This window comes from Cervus canadensis, chromosome 8 (assembly GCF_019320065.1).
Source record: "Cervus canadensis isolate Bull #8, Minnesota chromosome 8, ASM1932006v1, whole genome shotgun sequence".
Taxonomy (NCBI): domain Eukaryota; kingdom Metazoa; phylum Chordata; class Mammalia; order Artiodactyla; family Cervidae; genus Cervus; species Cervus canadensis.
Genome location: NC_057393.1, coordinates 13,458,469 through 13,479,959, shown reverse-complemented (window position 1 = coordinate 13,479,959; position 21,491 = coordinate 13,458,469). Strand labels below are relative to the sequence as shown.

General features: G+C 37.8%; 1 protein-coding gene across 2 annotated transcripts in view; it reads right to left on the bottom strand.

The window, feature by feature from the left end:
• The window catches only part of RAB11FIP2 (RAB11 family interacting protein 2), a 44,264-nt gene that overhangs the window by 21,231 nt on the left and 1,542 nt on the right, over window positions 1-21,491 (bottom strand). Inside the window, exons 2-4 of one of the 2 annotated variants that reach the window (XM_043475321.1) lie at window positions 16,046-16,488; window positions 14,870-15,335; window positions 12,686-13,902 (exon numbers count right to left, since the gene is read on the bottom strand). In XM_043475321.1, coding sequence (XP_043331256.1) covers window positions 13,878-13,902; window positions 14,870-15,335; window positions 16,046-16,488 — 934 coding nt within the window. In that variant the 3' untranslated portion in view covers window positions 12,686-13,877. Of the gene's footprint in view, window positions 1-12,685; window positions 13,903-14,869; window positions 15,336-16,045; window positions 16,489-21,491 lie in introns of those variants that run through there. The other variant, XM_043475320.1, reaches the window with a different exon arrangement.

Here is a 21,491-nt window from a genome sequence, read left to right as displayed (position 1 = left end):
AAAAAAAAACAACTAAGCTTCTCAAACTTTGTTCTCTTCAGTACTCTGCCTGATGCATGAGAATAAATCTGACAAGCATAGAATTGCCTTGACATCTCAAATTTAACTTAAAAATTCAGGTAGATTTTTACATTTTATTCCATACCATAATCATGCTTGTCTTAATACAAAAAAATCTCTTCTCCTTAAATTTTTAGGAACCTTGTCACTCTGGGAAGTTGTGTTGTGATTATCCTGTTGCTCTGAGTAGACCGTGACCCACTGTCTGCTGTAAATTCGTCGGAGTCTTTTTGAGGGTGTGGGGAACGGGGAGGAAGCCAGTGCTGGAAGCCCAACAGTGAAACTGGGCAGCAGTGATGAGAACAAGGCACCAGGGCCCGCCACAGAGCCAGACCCAGCACAGGCGCTCTGTGATCAAACCAACCCAGCCTTGATCAGCCTTTTCCTCTGGGAGGCTGAAGACAATCTGGGCAGAGGTAACTCTTCCATGAAGCGGGGGACAAAAGCAAGTTGGCCCACAGTGCCCTTGGCCAAGAGCACGAGAAGCTGGCTCTGCACCCAGGACAAAGCCGCGTCTGACTCTTTTCAACTCTATGGACTGCAGCCCACCAGGATCCTCTGTCTATGTGATTACCCAGGCAAGAATACAGGAATGGGTTGCCATTTCCTTCTCCAGGAGATCTTCCCGACCCAGATATCAAACCTGGGGTCTCCTGCATTGCAGGCAGATTCTTGACTATCTGAGCCACCAGGAAGCCCAAGTTCTGGGAAAGAAGCCTTGGCACCCTCTAGTCACCAGGACGGCCTCCAACGTTCAAGAACATCCCGCAAGGGGTTGTGGCCAGAAAGCACCAGCTTCCTTAAACCATCATCTCTGCAGGGCTTTCAAGGCGAGGTACGCAAGGCCACCAGACTTCCTGGGGCCCTCCACAGGGTGACACAAACCCTGGGCTCTGTGTATGTATCCTCCTTGGAAGCAGAGCTGCGGGGGTGACTGGGAGATTTCTGGCTATGCTACACCTCAGGCTGAAAAGCCCAGCCTTAAGAAGTCTTGGCAAGTTAAGAGCTGGTTTTCCAAGACTATGAAATTGTGTGATTTTGACAGAAAAAAAAATATTGTTCCATGTAAAAATACACTCTCTAGCCTCTTTTTCCAAACAAGAAAATAACATTTACGAGACAAGTACCCACTTATTTGGTTAGAAAGGATAACACTACTACCTGTGTGAATTTCCTAAGGCAGGGACCCTTTTCCCAAAGCAGACTCAAACTTTGAGGAGTTTTCCATAAGCAGCAGTTATCCTTCTTACTGTGACAGCTTTGAACAATTTAATTTGAACTCAGTCATGTGAGTTTAGAAAAACTCATCAAGCTTTAAGGTAAAGCCACAGCTTAGATATTTACCTTGCACTGTTCTTATTAGTGTCATGTAATAATTTCTGACCACAGGATTAAACACTGCCTTCAAAGTCATGAATTTTCTACTTAAATAGGGAATACTTTTACTTAATTTCAATGTGGTATACAGTTTATTTCATCAAAGATTATCATTGAACATACACATTGAAAAGAATTCTTATGTCTTTCTTTCTACCAAATGTATGTTCTTTATCAGTCAGTGAAAAACATGAGCTCCTAAGTTCTTTTATTTATGATTTATGATTTTTAAAGCTGAGAATATAGTTACTTGTAAATAATTTAACTTATTCAAAGCAATTGTTACTGATCCTATAGATGCTCTGTAGTAAGACCATAGCAAGAGCTACCATTTCCAGCTTTTACCATGTGGCAAACCTACCTTTAGCACTAGCACTTTATGGTGCCTGACATCATGTAATTTCTTCCACAACACCAAGGCTGTTATCCCATTTTACAATGAGGCTTAGAAAGGCTAAGTAAGGTCAGACAGTTATTCAACAGACTCAAATCCAGACCTGAGTCCTAAACCTGAATTCTTGATACCTAGCCTATACTCACTTTAGGATATTCTACTATGACTATATTTATACTTTTACGTAACACAGAAAAATCCTCTGGTAGAAGTAGTTAATCAAATATATCTTCTGAATCAAACATGAAGTTATATCTGGTAAGATCTCCATTTTTAATTTATTTGGGGAATTTAATTTCTTTCAAAGTGCAAAAATCTACATGAAGCAATATACTGTACACCTCAAATAAACAAAACATGTGATTAACCTGAATATCCCCATTCCCACACCAGGCTCCATAACAAAGAGGCTGTTATCCTTAATGCAGAGCTGCTGCAGGGCACTCACTAATTGGCTCCTGGAAGCCTAAAGGAGCAAACACACTTCCCCAGGAACCTACCAGACAGGGAATGACAGACCAAGACTACAACTCCAACTGGAAAAGCAATGGTAAAATTACTGAGTAGTTAGCAGACAATTAAAAATAGAACAGTATATAGTCACTGCTATAAAACATTCTTTCAAAATGTATCTCATAATTTTTAAAATAAGCTTTCTTGCTATGTACTAAAAACTACTCTGTCCACTCACTCCCCAAGGTGAAAAATCACGTTCAATGGTCAAGAACAAAAGTTCAAAGGCCTCTTCCTTGAAGAAGCATTTCCCAATCTCTAGCAAGCTCTTCCTCTCCCTTTTCATAACAAACCGTACTCAACACAGTTCACTCGGCCTGGATTACTGGTCATTGCTTACATATCCCTCTCCCTAGCTTAGAAGGCTACTTGTAACCTATGAATCTCATCATCACCTATCCACCTCCAGCCACCGTAGAGTTTTACAAACATGTTTGTTGAAATGACCTTTAAAAATTGGCAATCTGAATTAAGTTTTATTCTGGGTAAACTGATCCATGTAATTGCTATTAAGTGGTATTAGCACTTTTGTCAGAAAGACATCTAAGCTTAAAAATATAAAATACATAGAACATTTTAATTTGTTGTATACTATACTTAAAGTAGTTACATAATACTGTACTTTAACATTTATATTAATTTGTATAATTTACATTATAGTTATTATCCGTTATATGATGTGTGTGCATGTGTGCATGCTCAGTCCACTAAGTCATGCTGGACTCTCTGCGACCCCACAGACTGCAGCCCGCCAAGCTCCTCTGTCCATGTAATTTTCCAGGCAAGAACACTGCAGTCGGTTGCCATTTCCTCCTCCATGGGATCTTTCCCACCCAGGATAGAACCAGCATCTCCGGCTCCTGCATTGTCAGGCAGATTCTTTTCCACTGAGCCACCTGGGAAGCCTCTGTTATATTATACTGAATTGTATTTAGCATATCAAATCAAAGATAAATAATTTATCTTTAAAACATAAGTTCAAGGAGACAAATGTCAAATGTCTGAATCCTAATATTCTTAGAAACCAGCTAAATGCATATAAGGAAGACGATTTCCAAATCAAATAACTGCTTTAATTTCTATCACCAGCAGCTATTTAAAACACTCTAGCCACAGGTAACACTACCACCACAGGTTAAAATACATAGAAATAGCAGCTGTATTTAAAAAATTAAAGCTTTATTATCATGAAGGGTAACCACAGGTGATGTGGACACAGTTGTCCAAAAAGAAACGCTCTAAACATCGAAACAGGAGGCCTACAAAAGTGGTGCACAAAGAAGGGAAAATCATAAAAGAGAAGTTATTCTCTTAGTGAGAAACTGACAAAAGGGATCCAAAGTGGGCAAGATTTGGTAAAGCCAAAGTCGCTGGAGAGAAATGCATGTAGTAATTACAGTGTTAAGATGAATACACTTCAAATGCATTAAGTCCATAAGCAGTTATAGAAATGTGCATTCTTGAGTTCAAAGAAGCCAAAGTATTTTCCAGGTTTCAAAAACAAACTCTCATGAACTGTTATTAGGCTGATACTAAGTTCCTTGTCTCCAATAACTCAAAATACGTAATTCCTATTCTCTAAAAACAAAATTCTAAAATAAACAAGACAGCATCACATTAAAAACACAAAAAACTCAAACCTCTTCATCAAGACTGAAATGCCAAGTTTGATTCAAGGACTAAAGATCTGACATTGCTACAATACAGTTTTTGCAGTACTGTGATTCATCAAATTTAAGACACTGATTAAAGACACATCACTGAAATGATCCTCCTTGTTTTTTCTCCTTTACCAGTCCCCCAACATCCCTCCCCTACACATACATACACAGACACATACACATGCAGAATGGTCAAATCCCATCTATGTTAGTCCAGAAATGTATCTCAGAGATGTTCCCTTCTTTCCATCCTCACTGCCAAGTGACCTCTATCAAACTCTCACCTCAATAATCATGGTAACTTCCTAACTTGTTCTCTTGCTCCAAGGCCTCCTCCCTTCTGCCACTCCTGGCCCCAGGAAATCCCCATGCTACAGAATACCGAAGATATTACTCTGATGGTATCACAACCCAATTTAAAAATCTTTCATAGTACCCCAATGCTGATACAATGTCCAGTCCTTAGCATGGAATTCAGACCTAATTTTTATGTGCCTGTTTTGATGAGCTCTTAGAGCAGGATTTGTATCTTAATAACCTCTGCTATCCTTATATATAGCAAATATGAAAGTGAAAGTGTAGTTGCTCAGTCGTGTCCGACTCTTTGCAACCCCATGGACTGTAGCCCACCAGGCTCCTCCTATATCCCAGCGCGAGACATAGTTCTATTTTTTTCATCCAAAAATAATGAAAATTGAAAACATCATTTGATTATCAGATCTGAAATTTGGAAAAATTCATCCTGATGGACTTGAGCAGACAACATCGAGGAAGCAATAGAATGAATTAGAAGACCTGCAAGGGCTTTCTTCATATTCTTAACCTTTAGAGTATAGCATGTTTTAATAAAGGCTTACAGACTGGGAGTTTTCTGAACCAGATCTCCACTCATACCCCAACAATTTCAAATTTACATAGCAAATATGAGACCAAGTATCTGAAATTGAGACTATCTAATCTCAGACTTAAAGGTACCCTTAAGAGCATGATGGGAGGGACCCTTGCATATTATGTAAAAACCAAATTGATGAAGTCCTCTCTGGCCTAGATCCTGACTGTTTTAAAGCCGTCAAAGAAAGTGGACTGCCCATTTGGAACAGGTAGTTTTACTCAACAGCCCATAGGTGAAAAATAAACAGAATAATCATCTAAATTTAGAGCCTGGTGGGCTACAGTCCATGGGGTCGCAAAAAGTCAGACACGAATGAGCGACTATGCACAGCGCACAGTACAAATCACAGAAGTTATGTCTTTCTAATGTATTGTTCTCAAAGTTCATTAATGGCAATTAATGAAGATTATTAATCTATATGTAACAAGCTTCCTTGCTTGTTGATTTTACAAAGAAATAATTCAAATTCTATCTTAAAGCAAAAAATTACATATTGATTTATAAAGGAAAAAAAACTACAAATTAAGGTCACTGGAATATAATCTTAATATTTACCTATCAGAAACTTCAAGAAGACTTACATTCTACATCTTGTATTTGATCATATCATAACAACCTGTTCTCTTTAACTGTTGGACTCGCTATGTGTTATCCTGTGTCCACTGCCTAAGAGCTCGTTAATTACCTAAACTATATCTCCATAGGTCTTGTTAATTACCCGTCTCCTGTCTCAGAGGACCTTGTTAATAACTTGTACAGTCTCTCTAAAGAGGTCCTAACAACACATTAAAATTAAAGATGCTTTTCTTTTAGCACCTGTCAAGTGCTGTAAATTGAGAAATTTTCACATCAGTTTATTAGCCTACAGTAGTTTTTGTGGATTTTTTTTTTTTTTTTGGCTTGTTTTCTTTTCTCAACAGATTCTCTGTGTATCTCAATCTCTCAGCTCAAAATAATAACTTAGCAAAGTTTGTCCTTTTCTGTTAGGGCTTTTTTTGATTTCAATTTTGACGTCTATAAATATCAATTTGCATTAGTAAGTTAGCAAAAGGATAGCACGGTTGGTATCTTCAAATTAACCCATTGGGAGATGTACCAATTAATGAGAGCTATTATAATGAGTATTAGGATGACAAAGGGTAAAAAAGTTTCAAGTCGTATCTGGGGAGTTAAGCATAAAAGTTCTAGTTAGTGTTAAGGGAACTAATCACATCACATATTTCAGGCTCCCAGTCATCGTTTCATTAGATACATTCTGTAAATCCCTGGGCACTAATGGATTAATGGCTCTAAAAATCATCTTTTCAAAAGTTTTTGTTTTCTGTCTCATAAATGAAGTTACAAATTGTCAGCTGTGTAAAAAAGATTTCTAGGCTGCCATGAATAACAGGTAGATTACCTTTAACATTAGACAAATATGGACAAAAAGTAAACACTGCTATTAAAATAAACCTTATGTGGGGTGAGGTTTATTAAACCAAAGACTGTGCTTTAAATTTAAATAGGAAAAAAAAAAAGTTGTAAGGAACATTATAAAAACGATGGCTTTAAAACTATGAATAGGGTCTTTAGGATGATTTGTTTACTATAACTTTGAAAAATAAATACATGAGTCTATTTTTTAATGGACATGTTATACAACTTCATAATAATTGTTACATGCTCAAAAACCTATGGTGATTTTTGCTGTGAAAATTAGAAACACATTTAAATATATACTCTAGGTAACTCATTTTTTTTGTTTTTTGCAGCTTCTAAGAAAGGCATGTTACAAACATCAAAGGTACTGGAAAAGACCCTGATGCTGGGAAAGACTGAAGGCGGGAGGAGAAGGGGACAACAGAGGATGAGATGGTTGGATGGCATCACCGACTCAATGGACATGAGTTTTGAGTAAACTCCAGGAGTTGGTGATGGACAGGGAGGCCTGGCATGCTGCAGTCCATGGGGTCGCAAAGAGTTGGATACGACTGGGAGACTGAACTGAGCTGATACCATTATGCAAAATTGTATGTACGTATGATAAATATGAGATCTTGATCTCAGACATTATGCACTGCCCTAAAAAATAACTGGCTTAAGTTCAGAGCTAAGAAGTGGACAGATTCCTCCACAGCAGATACTGCAAAGGGGAACGCAGGCATACACACTCAAATAAAGTCAAGGATACTAGGAATGTTATACAACATACCATTAAGTTCTCATAGCACAACCAAGAGTTTGTTTACATGGTTTTCACAACTACAATAAGGCAGAAAATAATAAGGGAAAGCAGGTTCTTTGTGCAGGTCTTAAAGAGGATGTTCCCAAAACAAAGCTCTCTGGTAAAAATATCTAGCATAAGGTCTTGCTCTTTGATGAGCTGCCTCTAACCTCTAACAGCATTAGCTCATCCTACAGAGTAGGCTTAGGTTCTTGACTATATATTTTTTAAAAATTTCAGAATAAGACATACACTACAAATTTTTTCCTTGTATGAATGACTTCCCTTAACCAGGAGGAGTTCTTCAGTCCTAAACTGGAACCTCAGAAGAATACACATCACAATTGGAGATTCTCTTCAATTTCTTACAGGTAGTGTACAAACATAAGCACGTTTTTTAAATGTTGTTCGTCATGACTGATGCCTAGGTATCACCTGAATCCTAAAAAACAATTCATCCACAGATGCCATAAATACTCAACAGTCAAGACATTCCTGCCTGATCTTCAACACCTACTATACTTTAGTTGTTTCTTAGCCATTCGACCAAATATATACTCCTCTCAACATCCCTGTTTAGTCAAGCTGATCTCCTCACTGATCCCTCTACTTACTCAGGGCCCTGCAGACAAAGCTAGTATGACTAAACTGTCCCTTCAACTATGAGTTTACCAGTAAAACTCCTGAATCCTGTTCGTATATAAGTACTTACTGAACTTTCATGAAATAGATGATGTAATTTAGATCAACAATTTTTAAGCCTGAAAATCGGCAAGAAGTCTTTTTTTTTTTTAACACTGACTTTTATTTCTGGGCTTAACCACTGAAGATTCTAATTTAGCCTTGCAGTAGGACTCAACTGAGATTTAAGCAAAACAAAACAAAAAAAAACCCAGGTGCCTCTGATGATCAGCACTGAGGACCTGCAGTGATCTGGGTGCTGCATGCATGTGCTCAGTCGTGTCTGACTCTTTGTGACCCCAGGGACTGTTGCCCGCGGGCTCCTCTGTCCCTGGGGTTTTCCAGGCAAGAATACTGGAGTGGGTTGCCATTTCCTTCTCCAGGGGGTCTTCCCGATCCAGGGATCACACCTGTATCTCCTGCACTGGCAGGCGGATTCTCTACCACTGAGCCACCAGGGAAGCCCCCGGGTGCTGCAGGCACCCACAAAAGAAGATACAGCACAACTGCTCGGCAGTTTACACAGGTTAGCTGGGAAAACTAAAACCGAGACAGAATAAACACTGTCCGGCAATTACGTTCTGTATCAGCAGAATTCCACAGAAGGGAACACTATATTATCAGTCAAGATAGGATTAAAGAGTTTTCAACATCAAGGATAGTCTGAGGACACTCAGAGATGAGTGAAGAGTACATTCCACAGCTGAGCCAAGGAATGGAATTGGCCAGGCTTACAGAGACCTCAGGGTAGAGAGGTGCAATAAGGAAATGAGCCCACCTGGAACAGAAAGGTGAAGTACAGTAAAAGAAAAGCTGAATAGTTAAGAAAAGCCTAAAATACAATAATCCTTGACAATCAGAAACAGCCGTTTGGGTTTGGTGTTGCAAACCAGTGATGCTGGAAGTGTTTTGAATTAGGCTTCCTTAAACAGAACAAGAGGCATTATGGCCTAAATGCTAAACAACAATGCTATGTGCTATAATACATAAATGCAAACATCACAGTAATTTAATATTCTGAAAATTTATTATTCACAACAAGGTTCAGCAGTTGTTTATGAGGTGGCCTTCCACATGCATTCAGGGACCCTATCTATGGCTCTCCAAAGACCTCCATCTAGTTAGTACAGGTTCAGCAGATTATCTGTGTAAAAGGTCAAGTAATAAATATTTTTGACTCTGTGGGTCACACAGTCTCTGTCATAACTACTCAACTTTACTATTACAGCACAAAAGCAGCCACAAACAAATGGGCAAGTTGCATTCCAATAAGACCTTATTTCCAAAAAACAGGAAGCAAGCCAGATTTGGCCCACAAGCCTAGTTTGCCAACCATCTGTCCAGGGTATGGTGGAACAGAGGAATGTCGAGGGCTGTATAGAAGGTTTTCATGGACTAGCCCTAAGACTGGTATACAGTCATTCCCTGGTATCTGTAGGGCATTGGTTCTAAGACCCCAGATTGCTCAATTCTCTAGATGTTCAAGCCCCTTATATAAAAATGCCTAGTATTTGCATGTAACCTACACACATCCTTCCTGTATACTTTAAATCATCTCTAGATTATTTATAACACCCAACACAATGTAAGTGGTATGTGAATAGTTGTAAATACTGTGTAAATGGCTGCCAGCAAGCAACAAGATCAAGTTTTACTTTCTGGAACTTTCTAGAATTTTTTTCCCCCAAATATTTTTGACCCAAGATCGCTTGATTCCATGGATGCAAAGAACCCAGGGATATGGAGGACAGACCATATCTTCTTTCCCACTAAGCCTTCAGTAAGCCAGAACTTGGTCACCTGTCCCCACCTAAGAGAACAGTCTAGCTGTGACTCTCTTCTAAAAAAAAAAAAAAAAAAAAAAGAAAAGCAAATCTGCTTTGGTGAACATACTTACCTATTTCCACTTTCCAGAGGGAAAATAGCCCAGTGTTGAAGAATTAGTCGTGAACAAATTATTGAAAATGGTATAACAAACATTCAGGAATACTGGTTTTGGGAAAGTTAAATATTGCTGATGTAAAAAACAATCACTATTTTTTTTAAATTATTTAACTGTAGGGTTAATCACATAACATTAACTGATACTGATGCTGCTAAACCACCTGTGATTTATAATTAAAAACAGGAGCAGCAGCAATTTTAAAACACAAACAACTCAACACCAATAGTTAACTGATAAAACATTCTTCTTAAAACTGTTAGAATTCCAGCTACACTTTCACATACATGTATAGTAGGACTTCTACAGCACACCAAGTGTTAGAATGTCATCCAGACTTCTTAGAGCTGGCATCCAGGACACACACACTACTGTGCGCTCAAGCCCAGTACTCTTCTCTGGGTCTGCAGCTAAACCGTGCTTCTTAACTGGCGGCACTCAGGCTAGGACATGATTGAACACTGCCCAGTGGAACAGCAGCGGAACAAGTGATGGGCACCACTGCCAGGCCGGGCACATAGACACATCCACGTGATCCTCCACTCTTTTTCTCTGTTGCACAGCCTTGGGGGACGCACATTAAACAGCAGCATTACAAGGAAGGAGCCTGGCTCCTGAGCAACCGTGTGGAGCCAAGAAACAGCGTGGAACAAAGCACTCACGTGTCACGCTAAGGAGGGACAGACTTCTACTGGAACAAGCCAGTGAGATCTAAGGTTGTTTACTGCAGCTGGTAACCTATCCTAACTGTTACAATACAGAATTCTTAACAAACTTCAGAAATGTGCCAGTCAGAATATGAATATTACCTTTTAGTAGTCCTTTAAGACTCATTTAGATTTCTATCATCTTTTGTTGATGTTGTTCAGTCACTAAGTTGTGTCTGATTCTTTTGCAATCCCATGGACGGTAGCCCACCAGGCTCCTATGTCCATGGGATTTCACAAGCAAGAATACTGAAGTGGAATCATGTTTAGTTGTATATAAAAACACACACATCTGCCTTTATGGATCTGTTGCTGGTCTATCAGAAAGACCTTCACAGCCCATACTGAGCTGGAAGCAGAGGGCTAAGGGAATGAGGGGATGATACTAGTATTTTAGGAAATCCATCTGCTATACCATATGCATTTATTCAAAAACTGCTTTCCAATATCTGTTACCTACTATTATGCTGGAGATTAAGGGTTAAAAGGTGAATGAAAAGGAGGCTCTGTCGTCATGTTGTTCATGGAGGTGAGAGGGGTAAAGTGGTTAGATTAGTGAATAGGGGGACACCCACAGAAAGGAAGACCTAGGGAGGACCAGGCTGCAGCACAAGGAACAGCGACCTCTGTTCAGAGAAGCGGGGGTGGGTAAGAGGAAAGAGACTGAGAATTAGCAACCACGGGGAAAGGGATTTCAAAGAGCCCTACTCTTTGTTGAAGCAACCCAACAAAAAGCTAGTTCATTTCCTCTGTTTTACGTAAGACTATGGGATCTATTCCAAGAACAGAAGCAAAATGCTGTAACTTTTGTGATTACTAGGTGATTTTGTCAGCTCGACTTTACTTACAAACAAATAAAAACTCTAACTTTCAAGAAAGTATTCCTTAGTACAATTTTTTTGGCAGAAGGAAAATTCTCCAGTTGTGATCATACACATTATTCAGCCAGAGGGTAACAATATGGTTCCCACATATCTGCGATCACAGGGAACCAGTTTACTCAAAGAATAAAATTCAGTTCCATACCTACGTATTTCACCCTTCACTTTGTTCATCTTTCTCACAGACATCAGTCACAGGAGTCCCGAAGACTCTGTAAAGAGATCTATTTAGCATTACTGGAAAAAAAATAATTCACAGCGCGTGTCCTAGTGATGTGAGTCTATAGTTTCAAAAGTGCATTTGGTTTGGATGTTAAGGTAAGAAATTGAAAATGTCCAATATAACTGAGGAATGCTACTGGAAGGAAAAATATGAACAGACCAAGCTATCTTAACTATATCCTTTCTAACTCCACTTGAGACAAAGTTGCTTTCCAAAAATTCGAATTGCATTATCTTCCTAGATCTATTTATAGTCAATCCTTCTATTAATTTATCTCTAAAAGACACTTGCTCCTTGGAAGAGAAGCTATGACAAACCTAGACAGCGTGTTAAAAAAAGACATCACTTTGCTGACAAAGGTCCGTAGAGTCAAAACTGATTTTTCCAGTAGTCATGTACAATGTGACAGTTGGTCCATAAAGATGGCTGAGTGCTGAAGAATTGATGCTTTTGAATTGTGGTGCTGGAGAAGACTCTTTAGAGTCCCTTGAACTGCAAGGAGATCAAACCAGTCAATCCTAAAGGAAATCAGTCCTGAATATTCATCGGAAAGACTGAGGCTGAAGCTCTAATACTTTGGCCACCTGATGCAAAGAGCTGACTCATTGGAAAAGACCCTGATGCTAGGAAAGACTGAAGCAAAAAAAGGGGGTGGCACAGGGTGAGATGATTAGATAGCATCACCGACCCAATGAACATGAATTTGAGGAAACTCCAGGAGTTAGCAGAGGACAGAGGAGCATGGTGGGCTACAGTTCATGGGGTCAGAAAGAACTGGACACGACTTAGTGACGAAACAACAACAAACCCCTTTACCGCAAATGTTTTCCATTTACCACGGAGATGGTTTGTGACGTAAAAAGGAAGAGTAACTTCGCAGGAATCTACAGATGTTTTTGTCTTCATAGTTGGCATCTTACGAATATGAAGAAAAGAAAATTTTAACCTATTGTTTTTTCATTACTTGCAATCATTTTATACATATATCATCTTGCTGTTGTTCAGTCACCAGTTGTGTTCGACTCTTGCGATCCCAGGGACTGCAACATAACAGGCTTCCCTGTCCTTAACTATCTCCCAGAGTTTGTCCACTGAGTCGATGATGCCATTGAACCATCTCACCCTCTGCTGCCCCTTCTTCTCCTGCCCTCAATCTTTCCCAGCATCTGAGTCTTTTCCAATGAGACAGCTCTTCACATCAGGTGGCCAAAGTATTGGAGCTTCAGCATCAGTCCTTCCAGTGAATATTCAGGGTTGATTTCCTTTAGGATTACAGCTTTAATTTTGACAGACACAGCATTAATACTGAAGTAACCCAAAATAAAGCCTCAATTTAGCAAAATACCACACTCACTTTTAAAACATTAATTTTTAAGTTCATGTAAATAGCCAAGTGTAAGGCAATTACAAATTTGAGGACACCTATTTTTCCACATACTGCCATAATTTAAAAATCATTTTCCTACCATGTCCCATTGTTTTCGTTTTTCTTTGACTCTAAAATTATGTAAATTATCCAATCTCTAAGTTATCTCAGATAGTTCTTGGCAATAACTTTGTTCAGAAAAAGTTCAGTTGAGGGGGAAAAAAGCAAATACATTTCTATTTACCTCTGTAGTTTCTTAACACAATATGTGAAGTATAGTATGTAAAATACCAACATGAAATATTTGAGAATAGCATATCAAAACCATGGACTTCTCAATAAAATATTAATACCATATGATAAAAACATATTTCTTTGAAGTATAGTCTATAAAGAAAACTGAACAATACTTTCCAAAGCTACAGTGAATACCCATTTATTTTGATAAAAGAAGACAAAAGAAATACTAGCTTTCCCTGGAAAACTCTAAATGCATGTTTTAAGAGATCAGAAGACAGGCAGGAGATCACAAGCCTAAAAGGGCGATTATTAGTACTATTTTCTGTTTATAGTGGGACAAAACAAAGCAACGTTCTTGAACAAAATATGACATGGCACCATATAAAACGTAACAGCAACCACTGTTTACGGGTTCCCTATTTGGGGCCTGGCTTTATGCCACGTACTTTATCACTTATCGTCCCCCAACCCTACTGAGAATGTCTCCTTTTCCTCATTTCAAAGACAGAGATGCAGAAGTTGAGAGAGGTCACAGAGCCACTAAGCAGGCTTCTCGCTGGAATCTGACCACCATACGTTCTTGACTCGGGAAAGAACATCTATGTTTCAAGGCAAACAGTCTACCATGCTCCTCCATGATAACTGCATAAGATTCCAATACATTCATCTTATTTTTTGCTTGAGGTTTCCTTAATCAGCTATTCCACCATTCACTTCTGCAAAATGCATCATCTTACTTAAGCCATACAGTTCCAACCTGTACTAAGGAATTAGAAAAGTACTATTAATATAACTGAAAACTCAAGGATTTTGACAATCTAAACCTTATCATGATAGATTATTTCTGTTAAGTCATCATTACAGATACTCTGTGATGTATTTATAGTACCCCCAAGGTTCACTGGATTCCAATAAACATTACTCCAAATAGCCATTTAATAAGGATGCATGTGCATGCTAAGTCGCTTCAGTCATGTTTTACTCTTTGTGACCCTATTGGCAGTAGCCCGCCAGGCTCCTCCGTTCACGGAATTTTCCAGGCAAGAGAGCTTGAGTGGGTTGCCATGCCCTCCTCCAGGGTGTCTTCCAGACCCAGGGACTGAACCCACGGCCCTTCAGTCTCCTGTGCTGGCAGGTGGGTGCTGTACCACCAGCGCCGCCTGGGAAGCCCTTAATGAGGACAGTCGTCACCGATGAAGAAAACCATGGGCTTCCAAGGAGAGAGAGCTGACAGGCTTCAAGTCCACGGGGTCGCCAAAGGGTGGACACAACTGAGCAACTGACACTTTCACAAAAACCATTAATACTTAACTTAAGCCAGTATTTCTTAAAGAATAGTCCATAGGCTTCTACTGGCCCACAACCAATCAATGAAAAATAACATTTAGAAACTCATCACTCAGATTTCTGGCTTGAATTAACACCCACTGGTGATTCCCTCTCACCACACCTCATCAAAGGCTACGTAGTTTTCTCCATAAGTTTCTGAGAGTTTCTGGCCAACGTTAAGTAGAAAGAAATATAATACGGTGGGGATTAAGAATCTTTTATCCTCCTAAGATAAAAAGTTCAGTTCCAAAGATGTACACACCACCTGGCTCCAAAATTAATTATAAAAACAAGATTAGCATTTTTCTCAAATAAAATGAAAGGAATTTAAAAAGGATATTTGATACTTTCAAGTATAGTATTTTCCAAAATAGCACAACTTCCCCATGTTTAAGCTTACCTTGAAGATGGCATTATATTTGAAGCCCTGAATTTTGTTGTAAACGGATTGGTTGACTCATAATCAAAATAGTCCTGCCGACGTTCACTAAATGCATTAGGTGATTTCAACTCACAAGGGCTATCAGCTCCCCCGTTGTTAAGTTTATCAGATCTTCTATCTTTTTTTCCAGTCACTCTTTCAAAGAGGCTGACTTTCTCCCTTTTTTCTCTCTTGTTTTCTTTTCTTACTTCAATTGATTTTGAAAATAAATTCACGCTGCTGTCCCATGATTCACTGCTTTCTTCAAACGGATTTTTCTTCCTTGGCAGTGTTGCAAATTTTTGGGGTAATGAAGCAGTCACATTTGTAAATGGGTCATTTTGTCTTCCGAAAGACGATTCACCTTCATCCACACTGCTGTCAGGTTGGTTCATTTTAGAAGTATCAAAGCTTAATGTTCTTCTGTGTGGAGATTTGAGACTTCCTGCAAACAATTTTGTAGTTAGTACATAATCAGTGACACATTATATCACACTCTTTGACACATCCTGTGTGCATACTGCTGCTTTTAGAATGAGAGCAATTAGCTATTTAAAGATATGAACCTTTTAAAACAGTCAAGGAAAACAATCTTAAAATGCTAAGGTACAGCAGTATGTAGGCTAATAACAATTAGTATCTTGCTAGACAATTAGTAATTTACTCAGCTCAGAATGAAACAATCACATAAACAAATTATAATGTCAAAACTAAAGGTTCTGCTCAGCATTATAGTGCTATATAAATTCTCACTGTTTTTTCATCAGTAGTATTAAATTTACTTTCTTACTTCTGAACAACAAGATTCTTTTCTAGGAAAATTCTGATGAAATGGAATATTCATTTGTTTCAGGCTTCTGCGATAGGAGAAATGACAGTTTAAAAAAAAAAAAAGCAGCAGCCAGGCCATGAAAAGAAATCAAGACTCATTTTTATTATCTAATTCTATAAATACAGTATTGAATTCAGACCAGCTCTGTCTTTAAACTTACCAATTCTGAGTATAGTAGGTACTCAATAAATATCTGATGACTAATTTAGAAAATGCTAGCAAGAAACCTCAATTTTTACTAACTTTAGCAGTCAAACTTTAAAAATTAAGAAGGTAGTTCAGATCACAGAGGATCAACTAGAAAGAATGCATACATCACTTACCACTTTCCGGAACTGCTCCAAAGGAATCTATCTGGCGGCCAAGAAGATGCGTTTGAGCAACAGTGCCAGACTTCAGCTTCTCCGAGCATACGTGGGCCCCAGTTAAATCAGACATTGAATGTGCTGAAGAGAGTCGCTGAGGACCCAAAAGGAAAGGCTTTTTTGGTTTAGATTTCATCTGTATTTCACTACTTGAAAATTCAGTATTGGCATCAGGCATGTGAGAACTTGGAATGATTGCAGAAGATGTATCAGAAAATGTCCCATCATTTTTTCTACCTTTCATCTTATCTTTTAATTTTGCAAAAGGAGATCTTGTTTTGTCCTTCATTGATAAGTCAAACATACTTGCTGTCATATTGTTCCTCATAAATTGAATATTGACCTTTATCTCACCCCTGTTTTTGGCTCTTTTTCCTTGTTTGGATTCTAATCTAAACCACCTTAAAGAGAAGGAAAAACTGGGTTGTAATATGTAATGAAGAGAGGATTATCGAGCTCTGTTGTATACAAATAGCTTTTTAGGTAAAGTTACTCTACATCAAGGCAATCTAAGCACTGAAGGAGAAGCTTCAGTCAGCCAGAGTGCTTCCGGTTTTATTCATGGCTTCATTTAAAAAAACAGGGAGGTCTCTGCCATGTACCATACACATAAGGAATCAGTCTTTTTTGAAAAGCTATTTAGACAACTTTTTCTTTCATGATTTGAAAATCACGCATCAAAATTTCTTACCGATAATAGCCATTATGCTTCCATCTACTGAAAGTGTGGCTCATGGCTGAAGAATATTTTTTAGCATTAAAAGACACTGAGGTAGAGACCCTGAAATAATTCATCAATACATAGTATTTTTGAATACCATAAAATAATAAATAGCAACCAAACCTTTAATAAAATAATATTCAGCCTCTGAGCCAAAATAGTTCTTCTGTAAAAGCTATTAAAAGAATTCTGTTAACATGGGAGACTACTCCATACAGTTTGCTCATCATGAAAATTGCTTACGATGTAAATTGTGTGTGTGTGTGTGTGAAGTCATTTCAGTTGTGTCCGACGCTTTGCCACACTATGGACTGTTGCCCAACAGGCTCCTCTGTCCATGGAATTCTCCAGACAAGAATACTGGAGCGGCTTGCCATGCCCTCCTTCAGGGGATCTTCCCCACTCAGGGGTGGAACCTGTGTCTCCTGCAGCTTCTAAAGGGCAGGTGGATTCTTTACCGCTGAGCCAACGGGGAAGCCCACAATGTAATTAAGATTTACATAAAATGGGTCAAAGCCTCTTCCTGAATAAAATATGCAAAATAAGTAAAATGCAAGAAGTGACAAATAGTAATAAGTCTCGTAAAGCATTTTTGAAGAAAAAAAGAAAGCTTAAATGCTTCCTCTTACAATCTCTGTTTCAATAACTTGCTACTGTGACAATGCCAAATAAAGCTTATTTTAACTGGACCCAAATCTTACGCTTTTAGTCACTTGAGTGAACTACACTGCCCATTTTCAAATGATGTGTGAAATGCAGAATTTATTTTGGTTTATTTACAGTATTTTTATCCATGAAAATTTCTCCAGTTGTTGGTGTCATAAATGGTCAGTCTACAGGGCAAACAGCCAAAAAGACTACAAACTCCAGCAGAGATGAGAGTTCCTACAATGTTTTCACATCACTTAAACAATGAAGAATATCCATTTCTGCAGACAGGTCATTATTTAAATACAGCTCTACAAGTGTTAATTTTCTTAAATAACTCAGATCTAATTTTACAGAATACACCAGAAGAAGCTACATTACTATCAAGTGGAACACTAGTTTCAAAGATCTCTCCAGGCAAAAGAAAACTGGCACATAATATGTAAGTGTGTGTGTATGTGTATATATATACACATACACACACATATATATATACACACACCAGCTACATCTTAGAAAGTAACATGCAAGTGAAATATTTTCAATTTAATCAGTTAAGATCTAGCTGCATCAAAACAAGCAACTTTTAAAAAACAGAAAGTCTTATAACAGAAAGCATTAACCTGAGACCCGAAATACAGAAAACCCTTTATCTGAGGCAAATGGTGAAATGTGAGGATTCAGAAACTAGAAATAAACGACAGCAATAAACTCTGTGGAACAGAGAACCTTCAACAACACAAAGGTGCACACTCCCAAAGCCTGAAAACAAAGCAAGGTTATATACCCAATTACTAACTCACAGCAGGTCAGATCTGTGTATGTAACAAAGCATAGCAAATCTGAGGGGAAAAGAAATCGATAATAGAATTTTAGAAATGAGACCAAATAAATCATTTAGTCCAAAATCCTTATTTCACAAAGAGGAAACTCAGGCACAGAGAATAAGTAGCTTCTTAATGTCAGACTGGAGTTAACAAGGAAAACAGACAAAGCTGACCAGTAACAGCTGCATGAAAATAGTAGTTCTTTTGTATTTAATGAACCACATATATGTTAATAAGGTTAAACGCATACCAGGTTGTATATCACAGGATACTGTATTTAATCAGGAGACTCAATCACAAGGGCAACATAGGTTTTGTCTTGCTGGAGTGTAAGCTTCTTGAAGGCAATTTTCCTTGCACTAAATAAATGTTTACTGAATTTTCATTTCTAAAGCTATATTCTTAAAACAACAATACTACAACTCTGTGTGTATCTGTGTGCATGCTGCACCATTTTGTTCTCTGGTTAAGAAAAGCTGAAGACTTAGGTACACTTTAATGGATAAAAGCAAGTCAGTGTTTGAATATAAACTCTATATACCGTATTTTCCATCCTCCTTGACCAAAAAAAGTAAAACACACACACAAAAAACCCAAAGACCCAACTGCAAAGACCTTTAACAAATATACCAACTTAAAATATAGGCATGACAAATAACTCTAGCTGCTTTGTTTGCAAAGTGATGTAACAGGGAATGAGACCTTCAAGAATCATTCCAGAGATAGCACTTGTTTTCCTTGGCTTCTAAAAAGATAAAAGGAAGACACAGCATTTGAGGCTTAGTGGATTAATGCTGATTTTATTTTTTCACCTCTGGAGTGTTAGATTTAAACTGTATATGGCCTCTGTTCAATTTCTGAGTGGGCACAGGTCCATGTTCAAAAACCACCACACATGTGGGAACTATTCCCAAGCAATTGGTGCTGTGTGGTCAGAAATGGGACAAGATTGGCAGGAAGGGTGCCAGAGGCCAGGACGCAGGTGCATGCACAGCCACACACACAAGTCCTAAAACCTGCCTGTGTTTGAGTCATACCTAACTTTTGGATGAGTATGGTTGGTTATTACTTTTCATGAGCATTAAAAACAAACAAACAAACAAATCAACATGGCCCACTTCTGCTGTTAAAAAAAAAATCAACTGATACAACATAATAGCATAAACAATTTTACCATTCTATTATTAAGTACTGTACTGCTTTCTTAAATCTTGTGCCCGAACCAACCCAGACACCCATTAAAATGTGAGACACAGAAAAGTTCTCTTTCCAGGTCCCACTCATGAAACTGTTCTGGCTCGGGCCCTTTATCCCTCTCCTTGAAAGAAGGAAAAAAGCTTTTAATTCCAAGATATAAAAATAAATCAAATGATACTTTTAGCCACCACACTTCTTTCCTATCATGGAAGACAAGCTGTAAATCCTTGTCTTTAGTGTCAAGAGTAGAAAGTGTCACACCCAGCAGTTGCATGGGACTTCCAAATCAGCTGGTCGCCTTCATCACCCATACCCATTTTCTAAAAAGCACTTGGGAATATGCTGACAAGTCTCAGCAATGTGCAGAATATTAAATATCTTTCTTGCAATACACCGGTGGCTCAAGTCTGTTTCTTACTGGGCCATATGTATAGCTGGGCTGCAAAAGGAAGCTATTAACTATATTAAAAAACTAGAAATATAACGAATAAAGAGATCTCATCAAATATGTGGTCTCCATTTATCCACAAATATTAGGGATTTAATAATCTGAAAATCACTTTGAATGCAATAACATCACAAGCACTGTTGATAATATTTAAACACATTTTCCTCCCCAGAAGTTTTAATCCATTTTTTTTAGTAGCCAATAGAGAATTTCTGTAGGGAGACGATATTAGAGTATTGCTTACAGCCAAATTTATTGTAACTGTGATGCTGCCAAAGATAAGGAGTAAAACAAGAAGAAACTTTAAAAGTGTATTCCATCTTCAGAATCCCTGGGTTCACAGTCGGGCCTACTTTCATTTGGAACATTTACATCACAGAGAAAGACTGTAGTATATCATTCATTAACACTAAAAGTACTGTAAATGCAGTATCAAATTTGAAGATGCAATACACTTAAAAAGCTTACATTCAAAACACTTCTAAATATTCTTTAGTCAGGTCATCCAGAATTGGCAATTTGAAATAAATTAGTCAGTGATTATCCATTTTTCAGTTTAAATTTGATTAAGAACTTCTCAGAGGTAACTGAATGCTACTTCATAGCTATCAATCAGTATTATTAAAATCACTGATATATATTCAACTTTACACTTTATTTAAACCGTTTTCTCTCCTTCTAAAATATTTTCATCTCTTCAGTTTCCTCTGGCATTCCTAGTATTACTTATCTCTCTACCCTTTTACCTTACATATATTAAACGTTTAGGTCCTTAGGTAAAGACCTGATTAAAAAAACATTTTTTCAATAAAAGCAAAAATTTCAATCAAGAGAAGACTGCAGGAAGGTATGTATAGAAAAACCATGTCATGGTTTTAAAATATAAGAAAATAACATGATCTTCAAGAAAGTTTTTGAAAGTGTAAATATCAGTTATAGCAGCAAAGCTATTTTTGAAATGTTACATCCCCTTACAAATTCAACCTGTACTTTTCTCTCATTAATTCCATCCACTTCAAACATTCCTTCAGACTAATTATAAGTTTAAGAAAGGGGTATCACTATCTCAGAAAACATACTATTTTTCAATTTAAGACATAATATCCTAGTTTTAACTTATATTATGGTTTTTTAAATTAGAATATATCTAACCTAAGCTTGGAAGTCATATTATAAAGTCCATGTTTTTATTGAATATGTCATTTCATCACCAGAATTCAATCACTGTCTCCAATCTGAGAGCATTCAATACGGTCTAAACACACTGGCTTTGCAGAGCTAACTTTGAAGTAACTATGTTCAAGAATGAGGATGTCTGTACATACTTTTAAAACTTTTTTCTTTCAATAGCTTTAGACTCCACCACGATGTACTGACCCTGAAATCTGAGCTGAAATAAAAGCCAACAATGTTTATGATGCTGAAATAAAATACTGAGTTCTAAATTTGGTAATTCACCACTTGACAGCTTAAGAGTTCAACTACAAAATAAAATATATAAATAAATATATATAGAGAGAGAGATTTACTTTTCTGATGTCCCATTTTCTGAAAATTGTAATG